The sequence below is a fragment of the Mastomys coucha genome, unplaced genomic scaffold (assembly GCF_008632895.1).
Source record: "Mastomys coucha isolate ucsf_1 unplaced genomic scaffold, UCSF_Mcou_1 pScaffold4, whole genome shotgun sequence".
NCBI lineage: Eukaryota > Metazoa > Chordata > Mammalia > Rodentia > Muridae > Mastomys > Mastomys coucha.
This window is the reverse complement of record NW_022196910.1, coordinates 4868552-4880726: the sequence shown is the minus strand read 5'-3', so window position 1 is coordinate 4880726 and position 12175 is coordinate 4868552. Positions and strand designations below refer to the sequence as shown.

The window sequence follows — 12175 nt, the reverse complement described above, 5'->3', positions numbered from 1 at the left end:
GAAATCCGCCTGCCTCTGCCTCCCAAGTGCTGGGATTAAAGGCGTGCGCCACCACCGCCCGGCTACCATTACAATTTATAAACATAAAAGAACTGCGCACTCGGCAAGAAATGCTAAGGACAGCATACAATCATAAAAGGTTCTGTAGGCTTATTTTGATAAACATTGTCTATGACACAGTTAACAAAGTTGAACTTTCCTAATGCAATATAATGCAGATCAGGCATCAAATTCTAAACAGTTGAATATCCTTTATGCAATTACTTGAAGATGGATTTTGATCTAAACTTCAAACTTACCTTTCTTCACACACAAACCTTATATTTATAAAGCCCAAAGGTAACTTCCTAACAATACATCAAATACTTTTGTACACAAGAGGCAGTTTTGTATAATCAACCACTGGAAAATAGCTAAAAGTGAATTCTTTCTGCTACTACTCCCTCGAAAGTACATTAAGAGGTATAGGCCATAAAATCCACATGAGTACTACATGAAAGTTAGGATCATCTATTCTGGAATTCTCAAGCTTGGTAAAGGTTTACAAAAAGCTTTGAAGTTAAGGCAATTTACATTTTGATCTATTTGGATCACTTCCTTATTTTTCAGATTTGTTGCTCCTCTCAAATATGTGAAGCAAATTGCCTTTTCTGTACATGTAAATTACCTCAAGTTTCTCTGGGGCTCTGGGGAGTTCACATCCATACTTTCTTCCTCTGTCTTCCCTAAAACCGAACAGCAAGAAATCATTACATTCTTCATTCTTATATACAAGTCATTACTTTCTAGCTTTTTTCTTGTATAATGTTATATTTACCACCATGTTCCCTTTCAACATTTCAAGTCATAAAATTATACAGATGACTAAGAAAGTTTTTCTCTACATGGATACGAAAAAAAATTATATTAAGAAATTGTATTGGTGGTGGTGGTTGTTTTTGTTGTTTCTGTTGTTGTTGTTGTTGTTGTTACCTATGGAGATCAGGTTCATAAAGGTTTCCAACATCACATCTCTGTAGAGCTTCTTTTGGTAAGAATCCATCAGAGCCCACTCTCCTAGACTGAAGTTCACAGCTACGTCCTCAAAGGTCACGGGATCCTAAAATAATCCACAGATATTATTAAAATGCAGTTATTAGAAGAATGATGTGAAAAGCCTGCAAATACATTAGTGCCTTGATAAGTTTCCTTCATGCTTTCTTAGGGTACTCACATTATATCATGGCCCCTATAAATTTATTAATTATCCTCCCATCTTGTCACACAATTCTAAGGAGAGTATATATCTGTTTAATAAAGGAAAAATATATCACAGTAGTTTGTTGCAATGCTGGCTTCAAACTAATCTTTGTACTTTATAGCACAAGTTTCTACAACTTAAAACCCAAAATAAACATCAGCTTGCTGAGCATGTACAATTATTATCAGTGTCTGTCAGCAAACTTCATCCACTTTTAAAGCCTAGAGATTTCACATAAAATGGATATGACCAGCTTAATTTCAAAAGGAGCTGACTGCTACTCACAAATTTATAACAATATAAAATAGTATTTTGTAAACTATTATCCTTGTCATTAAATATTGAAACATGGTCTTTATAATCAAAACCCCAAAGAAAGTTTACATGAAAAATTTATCATTGGTCTCAAAGATAAAAGGAAACATGTACTGACAAAATGTATTACTTGCTAGTCACTGAGCACATTCTTCCATGATGTGTGCAGCATTAAGAAGACTGTTTTTACAAAATGATCGTATAAAAGAGTATTAATTTAAAAAGGTGGGTTTTTATAGACCAGCCTTGATTTAATACTAAGTAAGACTTACAAATGGCAATTCTCCATGCTCACTTATAAATAATACCCATTTTTTAAAAAAATAATGTCAGTGGACAATGACACCAAAGGAACAGTAGCACATTAATGTCAAAAAACACATATCATGGCTATATGAAATCATATAGCCACAAAACTTTGATTGTTAACAAGAATTACTTATTCAAACCTGTATATAATAATAAGTGTTTGCTACCATTAAAAACATTAGGAATAAGAAAACAATAGCTTGATTCAGATAATTAAATTCAAGATCTTGAATTCATGGCCTGCCTGGGCTGGATAGCACATACTAGAAAAATAAAAAAAGAACACATTTTGAAATTATACTACTCAGGGTACTAGACATAAAGACAAGATGATCAGAATAGAAGAAAGTACAGTAGATTTCAGTGACATGACATTCAAACAGAATTGCTCCTGTTTAAAGGAAATACAGGGACAGAGAGTGGAGCAGAGACTGAAGGAGAGGCCATCCAGAGACTGCCCCACCTGGGGATCCATTCCATATGCAGACACCAAGCCCAGACACTATTGCTGATGCCAAGAAGTCCTTGCTGACAGGAGCCTGACATAGCCTGAGAGGCTCTGCCAGAGCCTGACCAATACAGATGTGGATACAAGCAGCCAACCATTGGACTGAGCACGGGGACCCCAATGGAAGTTAGGGGAAGGACTGAAGGAGCTGAAGGGGTTTGCAACCCCACAGGAAGAACAACAATATCAACCAACCAGACCCCCCAGAGCTCCCAGGGACTAAACCACCAAGCAAAGAGTAAACATGGAGGGATCTTTTGGCTCCAGCCACATATGTAGCAGAGGATGGCCTTATCTGGCATCAGTGGAAGGAGAGGCCTTTGACCAAAGGTTCGATGCCCATTTTGCAGGTGGATTGGGGAAGGTGGTAATGGGAATACAAGGGATCAGATTGGGGGTGGGGGAGAATACTGGAAGAGACCACTGGAATTGTGGGGCATTTCAGAGGCAAGGCAGAATCCTAGTGCAATGGAAACTCCATGGACTTTACGAGGGTGCTCTTAGCAAAGACTCCTAGTAAGAGACAACATGGTACCCAACCAACCATCTTAAACTTTTGACCTACAGTTGGTCCTGCCTGCAGGATGTGCTGGGACTAGAACCTAGCATAAATGTCATGAGACAGACCAGAGAGACTTCATCCAGCAATTGATGGGAGGAGATGCGAAGTCCAAAAACCAAATATTGGGCAGACCTTGGGGAGTCCTTCAAAGGAGGGGAAGGAAGGACTAGAGGAGCCAGAGGGGTCAAAGACATCATAAGAACACTCCACAGACTCAATTGACCAGGACTCATGGTGGCTGGCAGAGATCAGGGAGCCTATATGGGTCTGACCTAGGCTCTTGGCATACATGTTCTGGTTGTGTAGTTTGATGTTCTTGAGGGTCTCCTAGCAGCAGGAGCAGGGGCTGTCTCTGACTCTTGTTTGCTTTGCGGGCCTGTTTTCTCCTATTGGATCGTCTCAACCAGCCTTGATATGAGAGTATGTGCCTGGTCTTATTGTAGCTAGTTATGCTAAGTCTGGCCAATGTTCTGTGGGAAGCCTATTCCTTTCTGAAGAAGGCAGGGGAACTTGAGGGAGAGGAGAGGTTGGTGGGACTGGGAGAAGGTAGGGAGAGGAAAATACAGTTGGGCTATAATATATAAGAGAATTTTTTTAAAAAAGACAAAAGAAAGCAGAATCCTGTGGTACATGTAGTAATTTCTAAGTATGATGTGGACTGCATGGTGAGCAGCGCGGCTTGACAAAGTTCCAGCATACCACATCACAGATAACAATTCTCCAGCATTCTTCCACTTTCATCTTTGAGGATTTTCACTGTATGTAAAGGGAGTTTCTGTATGCTTTTCTCTTTGGGATATTCTGTATAGGCTTTAGTAGAGGATGTGGATGCATACACTGGCCTACTTCGGCCAACTATTCGGCCTACTTCTACACAAGAATCCTCTTTGTGCACCCTCACCCCCCAACCCCCTGCCTCCCACCCCTGTTTGCAGCAAGAATAGAGAAGTTAAAGATTTTTTTTAACTGAAAGATAGATAGTCCCAGGAACTCTTATGCACTCACACCTGTTCTAAGGATGAAAACACACAACCAAGAGAAACAATGGGCCCAGGCCTGAGCCCTTGACAGCTGAGGGCAACAGTTCAGTTAATAAGTACAGAACAGTGTCCGTGATTGATTCCCTAGGTACATGACTTAAAGAATGAATGGCAAGATCTGGTATGCCCCATGACAGCAGATTCTGTTAAGAAGCTAGACTGGCTTGACCCCATTTTCTATACACTGGAGCATACACTGAATGAATTAGGATGATATGGCATACTGGAAAAAAGGGAAGATAGCAAGACCTTCTCTTTGGGGAGTGTATGAGGAGAACAGGCCCATAGTGTAAGACTAAAGCACATAGGAATTCAATTAGGAAACAGCTTAATGCTTATTATACTATATGGCCAAGCACTGCCCCTTGAGGAATGAAAACAGTTTGTTTCTCAGGACTCAATGTCTGGCACCCTGACCACAAAGACTGAGGGTGTGCTGGTAGAAATATAAAGGGGCACCTGGTAGGTTTATACAATCTTAGAAAATAGGGACTTAGATGCCTGCTAAACTTATTGCTTTTGCTTCAAAGAAAAATACTGTAATAAAGTTGATTACCTCTTTCATTCTGGATGCTAAAACATAGGGATAGAATAGGTTTAAAACAATCTGTAAAAAGATGATACATTTCTTAGAATCATTATTTCTGCTTTCAGCATTACCTATGGTTAAGCTACTATACAAATATAGAATATAAAAAGCGTAGCCTTTTTTTCCCCAGTAAACACACAAGCTATCCTAACTCCCTTCAGAGTGTATCAGTCTCCTTCCCTCACCGACACCATATCTCCTCTTTGGGATCTAAACCTTGCTGGAGCTGGACTTCAGCAAAAGTAATGACAAAATAGTGAAGCTGACACAGACAGAAAGAACACTGAAATCTGCCTTAGACTATGTGTATAACTGGCTTTTTGTCACCCTTGTCTAACAACTAGATTTTGTCAAAAAAAGAAAAAAAAAAGTAATAAGAAACCTGAGCACTTTAAAAGCCAGAAATAAGCAAAGAACTTCTTGCCAGAGAAAACAAGTTCTCTCTGTAGAATGTACAAAGAAATGGTGATGCACAAATATAAAGGAAGTGGAAGTCAATAAAAACAGTATCTGCAGTGCATGCAAACTATACATCAAAGGACTAGTGTACACAAAATGTGAGTAAGTAAACACATGGCCGAAAATATCCACTAAAAGTAAAACATAGGAAGTAAGATCCATAGCCCTGAGTAAGGAATTAAACAAGTAAAATGTGTAGTTTTGAGAACTACTGAATACCAATAGTTTGCACATCAAAAGGATCACCCAATTCACATCACTCTTATTTCCAATACCATAAACCTTAATGCAGTCTATACCGGGTCACATTTCTCTAACGACAAAGAATGCATTTTGTGTTTATACTTAGTGTTGTGACCACTATTTTATTTTAAACCTCTGTAAAGTCCTGTTGAAAATGTCCTAACACTGTGTGGACTAATTCAAGCTGGGAGATAAGTTTATCCTAACTGCAGACATTAGCAAATGAAGTCATCCCAAAGAAAAGAAGCTAGAATGCTTTTGTTTATAACAGCCAGCCACTCTTTGGAAGCTCTAAGTTAAAGCTATAATAACTATACAGATTGAGGACAGTGGCATACATCTTTACTCCCAGCACGTAGGAAGCAGAGGCAGGTGGACTTCTCCGACATAATGAGTTCCAGGGATAGCCAGGGTTACATAGTAAAATTCTGTCTCAAACACCGTTTCAAAAACCCCAAACAACAATGTATTGCATAGTGAAAAGTTACACGGATAAACTTGGAAAGCAGGAGAAGAGTAGGCATGAGTCAGTCCACCATCATAAACATTCACAGCATCAGTCACTCATCTTGACGGAGAGTCCCAGCAGACATACACTGCTCGTGAAGCAAATCTTTGAAGTGCTTTTACTAGCATATAAAAACTATAGAAAACAACGGAGTAGCAGAAACAATGAAGTTTCCATACATGTACATTACAGGCTTTCACCATGCTGTCTTTATTAGTCCCACTTTCTACCCTAACGGTTAATTTTACTATTCGCCTGCTACTCTGAAGTCTTATTTTCTTCCAGATTCTGCATATGGAATAAAACATATCTTATAAACCCTTTCTGACCCTACTTTATAGTATGTTTACAGTACAATCTTGAGTTCAATCTATTTTAGTACAACGTGTTTTATATTTTGTGGCTGCATCATTCAACACAGTATTTGCATGTATACATACATATACGCCATCATATATACACATGTAAGTATGTAAGATGTGTGTGTATATGTGTGTTTCCGTGTGTGCATGCATGTGCATAAGCATGTGTGTTAGAATTTAAGAAATTATGCATGATATTCAGCTAGGCCCATTGTATAATATCGTTATTCTAAGACAGGATGTGCATCTGCAGGTGAGAAGAGAAACAATGTGACAGAGCTCAGACAAAAGCCAGTGATCAAAACATAGATAAATCAGGCTGGAACACTCATGTCTTAAAAAAAAAAAAAAAAAAAGTATATATTTTACTGAACGAGTCTATACACAATCTGTACATTTAATTCAATACTAATAAAGGTTTCAATAAGATGCATCATAGAAGATGTAGTACTAAAATACATGTGGAAGTATAAAAGACTCTAAAGATACAGAGACCAAAAGAATATAATACTATGTCTTAGTGAGTTCCATGGAAGTAAGGGTGTTTTGCTCTAACTAAATAGGAATTATAAACAGGCAAGAAAGGGGTCTTTGACATTTCTTCTGTCCCTTGTGGTTGGTATCCAGGGGTTGTGGCTGTAGTCACACAGGTGGTACAAGCATGACATGACTCAAGTAGCAGGACTTTTGCTACACATCTGTCCAAGATCTACTGTGGCCTCAGGAAGCTGGAATTTCTCAACTTAGGACCCTAAATACTTGCTTCCTCTCCGGAACTGTTGCTTTAAGTTCTTCTTCTCTAGTGTGTTAAAAAAACCCTTCTATCCTCTTCAGTTTCAGCTCTCTACACTTCTGTCACCCTACATTTGCTTTGTTCTTCCTGCCCCAGCTACATTTTCTTCAGTTCCTACTACAAAAGATCAAGATTACTCAGATTGAATTCTAAAATACTGAAATAAGTTCTTTTTCTAAAAGATTTTAAAGTTACTGGTAGAAATAATCAGTGACTTCAAAGAGTATACAAATAAGCAGATGAATTGCACCCAGAATACCTTGAGAGGAACTGCACATTAAAATTGACAACAAAACCATTGACATGAATAAACATGTCAGTGACTGTGAGGAGAAAGGGGAGGAGGGAACGACTAGGACACTAGAAAGGAAAACCACAATGAATGAAAAAAAGGGAAAATATCACTAAAAGATACAACCAAGCAGATTAAAATCAATAATGCTTAAAAACCATTAGGTAGACAACAGAAAAAAACTAAAAACATACTGAGCTGGAAAGTAAATCTACACAAATGTACACACGAACACCAAAGACATTTAAAGAAGTTCTGTCTGCAAAGTCTGATTGATGAGAACTACAATGATGTAGAAAGTCAGAGCCTAATTATACCATATCCTCAGATAGCTTTATCATTCCTAAATAGCCATTTCTTGTCCATCTTTATGTAAGAACTAGTCAGAAATAGTCACAGAACATCCTGTGACTAATAGATAAAAACAAAAACAAAACAAAACAAAAAAACCCTTTGGAACTTATTAACTTAGCAGATCACTGGCTTCTACCAATCCTGAAAACAAGAATATCTGAGACCTATATGTTACTCTCCATTTCACAATAACCACCTCTCAAATATACCATCTATGTATTTTAAAATAGCTTTTATGTGTTCTCTGCGGGCTGAGAATAAAGTCACTCACTCCAGTCAAATAGCTTTGACCATAGCAGGAAGTCTGTATCCAAAAATCGAGTACAATTCATTTCTTGGTGCAGCAGAACTATCAACTCTCAGCTTAGCTACGATGGAGGTAAAATCCTTTGGTGATGTGAGGGTCACTGAAGCCTTATTACACTGAAATCTAATGTCTAAAAATTGTTCTTATTTTGGGCTTGTACCACAGTAAGAGCCAAGATTTTAAACTCTACTAAATACAAAGCAAACAAAAAGACTTTATATATTTATGTCCATTTAAGAAAATACTAGTAGTGATGTATTATTTTGAAGTATACAGTTAATATGTTTGGAGTTATTTAAAATTTATATTGAGAAAAATGTATTTTCACTATTGCTGTAGATGAGTATCTATATAAGACTGTTAAATTGATTGTTGTTTTTATAGCAAACAAGTTTTATAATACTTATTTTTATTGTTATAATATTTTATAAATTTTAAGGAATATGACAAAAAAGATATTGTAGGTATTGAAGGGGGATCTCTGGGAGGAGTGGGGGTACAAAAGGGAAACAAGAATGTGATTTAATTCTACTTACTTAGAATGTGTTTTTAAATGTTAACAAATTCAGATAAATTAAAATCATATAACTTTTCTCATCATAATGCAATAAAAGTTTAAAAAAATAAAATAAAATAAAATAGCTTTTATGACTTTTGTTCTGCTATCATAAAGCTCATGAAATTGCTTCCACATGGGAACATGGCACCTGGGGTAACGTAGCTTCATGTTCCTCAGGTTTTGATTACTCATATTTTCTAGAGTATGAATCAAACTATCCCTTACCTCTTTTGAGATGAAGTCTGGGGTTTTATTGGGGCAGAGGGGGTACATGTGTATGTGTTATTTGTTGTGGATGATATAAAACTAAAATAGCTCTTTCTGGTCAATAGGATGAAATCCCTGGCTTGGGTGAAGAACTAACATTTCAAATTAATCAAATTACAGAAGTTTGGCCTGACACCAGACTAAAATTAAACATACCAAAATTAGCTACCGAAACACAAAGGAGTTAATATAGTCTGGACTTTCACCAAGCCAAAATTAGTCAGAACACATTACACAAAAAGTAAACAATCTAGCAAAACTGTATTAAGTATAAATGCCTATGCAGCAAATGTGGAAACTCTCAATTTCATTCATGAAACACTAAAGGTCATAAAATGTCAATACATTTCTACACAGTAACATACTATCCCATATTCAGTTCCAGGTAGGTCATCTACACTAATCATTAACAAGAAAACATGAGGATTACACTATAGCATAAATAAAATGGATCTACGCTACTGAATAGCAAAAAGAATCCATTCTTTTTTTGTTTCTTTTGTTTGTTTGTTTGTAAACAGAGTCTGACTATGTAGCCCTGATTCATCTAGAACCCACTACCCTAGACCAACTATATCATGTTGGCTTTGAGCTTAGAGATTGAGTTGCCTCTGCCTCCTAAATGCTAGGATTGGCCACAATGCCCTGAAATAAGAAACCTTTTTAGCAATCCAAGCAACTTCTTCTATTTTAACACACACACACACATATGTGTGTGTGTATGAGTATGTGTGTGTGTGTCTGTGTGTCTATGTGTGTGTGTGTGTGTGTATGATGGGGCTAGTGGCTTAGCCTGTTAAGGTGACTGCCACCTGCACGATGACCTGAGTCATCTGGGATCTACATAGTAGATCCAGTAGAGAGAGAAGATGCTTACAAGCTGTCCTTGGACTTCCACAGCTGTACCACACCAGCATCTCCCCTGTCCCCACCATGTATATACACAGAAGCAAATACATTAGTTGATTGAAACACAGATTTTCATAAAAATGCTAATGCCTATAGTATTTCATAGATGGCTTAAAAACTGATTAATGTATATGAATGTGTGCCAAGAAATTATTCTGCATTATTTTTCATGTTTAGAAAACCAATGAAATAAAGGGAGGTCTCTTCTACTATTACATGATACAAAGACAGTAGAACTAATGTTCTGCTTTGTGGCCCTGAACAAGACATGCAACACTGTAAAGAGGGAGCAGGGATTTCCAAACAACCCAGACTACCGTCATTGCTTCTGGTCACCAATCACAACTATGTCACAAAACAGTATTGCTGAAGAAACCACATACTTTGGCTGCAGGACATAGGAAATCCTTGCTGCTGTTTAGCTTCCAAGATCTCCGAAGAGGCTATGCATGCTGCTGAGGTGAGAAAAGGCATAAATAGTCTTCCTTACCCAGTGCTGGACCCTCCGTGTGGCAATCCCGATCTGCCAGGCAAGAGCAATGGTGCCACAAATGTTACAAGGGTAACTACTTTAAAATTGTAGTCAAGGCCTACTCCAGGGGATGAAATTTCAATTCTGGTACTATAATAATGATCAAAAGCCAATGGCTGGGGAGGACATAGACCCTAGGAGAGTGCCTGATTTTGTTATTTTGCTAAACGGTTATGCTGCCAAGGTGCCTTATAAATATTTATGTTTAGACTCAGAGATCTGGCCACTAGCACTCAAACTTGATCAGAGATGCTTCTTTCTGCAGTGGGCAGTGTTACGTCTCAAATCCTGGGACAAATGGCTGAGGAGCCTACTTAACATTTCAAAGCAGACACTGCCCACCAGGTTCTCCCAGCACCCCTCTGCACCTCCCGATTATGGGACCTCCTGGCTGGCATACCACCCCCTACTCTGAACTCTCCAGCCCAAAGGGCTGGGCTACTATTCCCTATACAATTCAACCATTTTGGTCACTTGCCTTTGTACCTTTGGCCTCCTAGCTGCTGCACCCAGTTACCCTCTCTCTCCTCTCCTTTCCCCTCCCCCTTCTCCTCACAGGTCTCAGGGTCATGTCCACTGTGGACTCTCCCAGATATCTCTGACTCTGGCTATGTTCTCCTTTTTATCTACAATAAACTTTTTCCTCCACCATACCTAGGAGCTTATTCAAGGAGCAGTCAACAAAGAGATGCATAAAAGGTCAAAAAATGCTAACGATAAGAGACAAGGTGCTCAGTTGTAAATGGGACATCTATACCTAACACCAGCTGCCTCCCCCACTGCTCAGGGAGCTTCTCAGAAGAGGAGACAGAAGGAATGTAAAAGCCAGAGGATGGAGGAGAACACTGTGGAATGCTATCTTCTAGACATGGAAGAGTTCTGTGAAATGTTGTCTCCTGGACATGGCAGGGTTATTGTACCTAGGAGCTCACAACAGCTGTGGTTACCTACACAAAATCAAGCATAGGGATGGGGAGAGGTACTGTCCAGACCCACAACTTACTAAGTAGGTACTGGCAATTAACAATATTTTTTGAGAATCGTTCTGTTTGGAGGAAATAGCCACTGATAGGATTCCCTTTCCGAACACACATGCACATACTGGCAACACTAACTGGCGAAATAACAACAACAACAACAATAAATAGAGAGGCATATTGGGAACATATAGGACTTGGAATGAGAAATTTCCATAGGGGTGGATATGATCATATTTCATTGTATATATGCATAAAATTTTCACGACTAAAGAGAATTTTTTTAAAAGAACCCAGAAAGATCACAGGGATAAACTAAAGCAGGTCGAGTGGTAGGGACGGGAATACAGAGCTTGCCACCCACGCCCAGCGCAACATAGTTTGGAGTCTGAGCGGCACTAACCTGCCAGCGCTGCAATGTCTGCACCAGCTCAAGTGCATGACCCGGATTCATCCTGACAAGACCTGGACTACAGTAAAACAGCTTCACGGCCACAGAACAGGACCCCAGACTTCCTATTGTCTGCTATGCACATAATTCAAGAGTAGGTGGGAAGCCGGTGCCGGACTCCACGTCACATTCAGCAGCCCAGCGCCAGGGGAACGTCAGGGAGGCGGCGCCACATTACGCCAAAGCCACCGCCGTGTCACCAACCCGCCACAAACTATTCAAGGGGCCCAGGGCACACTCACCATCTGCTTCCGATGCATCCAGGTGTCCTCCCTAAGTGAAAACACAGTCAACAAGGTCGATGGAGCACACCTTTCAAGGGCTTCTCGGGACTCAAACATGGCGGCAAGAACCGCACCTTCCGAATATCCATGCTTCTCATTGGACCGTTAATGCTAAGTCATAACAGCATTCCTGATTGGCGAGTGATAAGCGGGGGTGGGGGTGTGAGAAGTGGGGGTGTTGGAGACTAGGGATCATCTTATAACCTCGGAAACATCCTTTCCCTGCTGGGTTACAGCCAAATGGCCAGGTTTCAGTTACTTGTTCTGGGCTAAACCTGTTTTCCTCCTGGGATAAACTTGATCCAATACATGCAT

At 39.3% G+C, this 12175-nt stretch overlaps 1 protein-coding gene across 5 annotated transcripts in view; it reads right to left on the bottom strand.

Annotated features, from left to right (window-relative positions):
• The window catches only part of LOC116075761 (zinc finger protein OZF-like), a 16393-nt gene extending 4442 nt beyond the window's left edge, over window positions 1-11951 (bottom strand). Inside the window, exons 1-4 of one of the 5 annotated variants that reach the window (XM_031349111.1) lie at window positions 11529-11798; window positions 10000-10071; window positions 973-1099; window positions 668-725 (exon numbers count right to left, since the gene is read on the bottom strand). In XM_031349111.1, the coding sequence (XP_031204971.1) occupies window positions 668-725; window positions 973-1042 (128 nt within the window). In that variant the 5' untranslated portion in view covers window positions 1043-1099; window positions 10000-10071; window positions 11529-11798. Of the gene's footprint in view, window positions 1-667; window positions 726-972; window positions 1100-9999; window positions 11493-11528; window positions 11799-11818 lie in introns of those variants that run through there. The other 4 variants (XM_031349110.1, XM_031349107.1, XM_031349108.1 and 1 more) reach the window with 4 other exon arrangements.
• Window positions 11952-12175: the final 224 nt, after the last annotated feature.